Source organism: Emiliania huxleyi (genome assembly GCF_000372725.1).
Source record: "Emiliania huxleyi CCMP1516 unplaced genomic scaffold EMIHUscaffold_2493, whole genome shotgun sequence".
Classification (NCBI taxonomy): Eukaryota; Haptophyta; order Isochrysidales; family Noelaerhabdaceae; genus Emiliania; species Emiliania huxleyi.
In genome coordinates, this window is record NW_005200176.1 from 103 (window position 1) to 2,531 (window position 2,429).

Sequence of the window (2,429 nt, forward strand, 5' to 3'; positions counted from 1 at the left end):
GCCAAAGGCATTTGCCGAGTGAGGACGAGCGCGCGCGGGCGGCGCACAGGCGGCGGCGGCGGCGGCGGCGGGAGGTGGGAGTTGACCCTGCACTCCATCTTGGTCAGCTTGCGGTTCCTGCCGGGGGGGGGGGGAGGGGCGCGCGGCTGAGTAGCAGAGCAGCGCTCGGCGCCGAAGCGTTCGGCGGGCGCGCGAGGGGGCGCGCGGGCGGGCGGGCGAGCGCACTCTTTCTTCGTCATCGCGGTCGCCAGGTCGAAGTCCATGACCTTCTGTCCTTTGCCCTTGCCCATGGTTGCGAGAGTTGGAGCGGTGAGCGAGAGGTGGGGTCACAGTCGTCCAAGTGTCTTGACGATTTCTACGGGATTGCGGTTGTTTCGGCCGCCACGTGTGATGCACATCTCCATGAGCGATGCCGTGAACTCTCTCGCCCTCCGGACTCCGGACTCCGGTTGTACCCCAAAATGCCAAAAAAGCATAGCACCTTCTCATAATAACTCATTACTCATTACTCATTTCTCGCAACCCGACAAACCCCCTCAAGCAAGAGTTGGAGGAGATAAATAAAAAGAACTCTCTCGGGCAGCGATTGAGCTAGCGCGAGCCGTGCCCGTGTCGCGTGTGTAGCCTTTTAAGCTCTCTCCCACACGTGATTTGTGTGAGAGAGATTTTTAGCAATACCTCACCTGGCAACCCTGTCTGCACGTCTCGCGCGCGCGTGAACAGGGCTCCAGGCCCCAAATGACGTGTGAGTGTTAGAGTTGTTTGATTTGTGTGGCATCTGAGATCTGTGTTTCGCGTCGATGCACGATGGAGGTAGGAGGCAGCCTGGTCAGGGGCGGGAAAGGGGGGGGGGGGGTGCAAGGAGTCCACACGCAGCAGGGCCGAAAAGACTTGTCGGCGGCCGGCAAACTTGCCACGTTCCCAAGGACGCACGACGCAAGGAAGTCAGCCGATCACAACAAACGCAAGCGAACCATGGGTGCCTGCAGCTCCAAGTCGACCAGCAACATCGCCGACCCAGTGATGCAGCCGGAGCAGATCAGCGCTCCCGCCGACACCGCCGCCGTCGTCGCCACGCCCGACGTCGCGCCCGCCGAGACGCCCGCCGCCGACGCGGCGGCTGCACCCTCGACCGTGACGCCCGAGGCGGAGGAGCCCGCTGCAGAGGAGCCCAAGGAAGAGGCCGCGGCCGAGGACAGCGCAGCCGAGGAGGCGCCTGCCGAGGCGGCCGACGAGGTGCCTCCGCCGACCGAGCCGGTCAAGTCGTCCTCCATCTTGGGCCAGGTGGTCGACTACCTCTCGGGCCGCAAGTCTGAGCCTGCTGTCGAGGAGACCGAGGCGGTCGAGACGGCGGAGGCCGACGCGCCGGCGGCGGAGGCAGAGCAGCCGGTCGCACGCGCGCTGACTGGGGCGGTCGATGCGGTCGCCCAGCGCGACGACGCCGAGCAAGAGGAGGCTCGCGTCGAGTGGCGGGCATACGCCCTGGCGGCGGGAGAGGCGGGCCTCGCCCGCGAGATGAGCGTCACGCCAGAGGAGCTTGCTGAGGTCGAGGCACGGCTCGCCTACAGCCACGCGGCCGCGGCGGCCGAGGCTGCCGAGGCTGCCGAGGTCGCGGCTCCGGAGCCTGCGGCCGAGGCTGCGCCTGAGGCTGCTCCAGGGGCTGCTCCAGAGGCGGCGCCCGAGGCGGCGGTCGAGGCGGCGCCCGCGGTCGCTCCCGAGGAGGAGGAGGGGCCACCGACGCTGATCCAGAAGCTGTCCAAGGCCTTCTCGAGCCTCCTGCCCGCCGCGCCAAAGTGCATGCCCTCCCGCCCCGCGCTTGATGAGGAGCCGGCCGACAGCGACACGCCGGCGCCTGCCGAGCCAGCTGCAGCGCAGTGGGGCACCAAGCGCATCAGCCAGCAGCACTGGAAGTAGCTAGAACCGCGCCATTGCGCGGCGCGCGGACTCGAGTATTGACCAGAGCAGTGTATCGTGGCTATGTTTTATTCAGTTGTACGGGGTTCTGTGATGAGTCAAAGATCTTACGCGGTACATGTCATGTCGACGGTTCTCTGGTAGGACGGGAACGAGATGATAGTAGGGAGTAGAAGAAAGCAAAGAGGAGCCCTGCGCACGCACGACTCCGCAGGAGAAGCCCCTCCCGCCCGTGCTTGCGCAGCGCAGCCTCTCTGACCCATTCTCTGTCGCCTTTCGACTCTCGTCTGGCTCGAGGGCCGTGTCTCTCTCGGTGTACGTACTCTCTCCCTCTCCCTCTCCCTCTCTCTCTCTCTCTCTCTCTCTCTCTCTCTCTCTCTCTCTCTCTCTCTCTCTCTCTCTCTCTCTCTCTCTCTCTCTCTCTCTCTCTCTCTCTCTCTCTCTCTCTCTCTCTCTCTCTCTCTCTCTCTCTCTCTCCGTCTCCGACTCTCTCCCCTCCCCCCCCGGTGTACGGG

At 65.1% G+C, this 2,429-nt stretch overlaps 1 protein-coding gene across 1 annotated transcript; it reads left to right on the plus strand.

The window, feature by feature from the left end:
* Positions 1-975: 975 nt before the first annotated feature.
* EMIHUDRAFT_123525 (hypothetical protein) lies at positions 976-1,914 on the plus strand (the record flags this gene model as incomplete). The annotated part of the gene is made up of 1 exon (XM_005778267.1): positions 976-1,914. One exon carries the CDS (start codon positions 976-978, stop codon positions 1,912-1,914), a length of 939 nt encoding a protein of 312 aa, XP_005778324.1.
* Between the last annotated feature and the right edge of the window lie 515 nt (positions 1,915-2,429).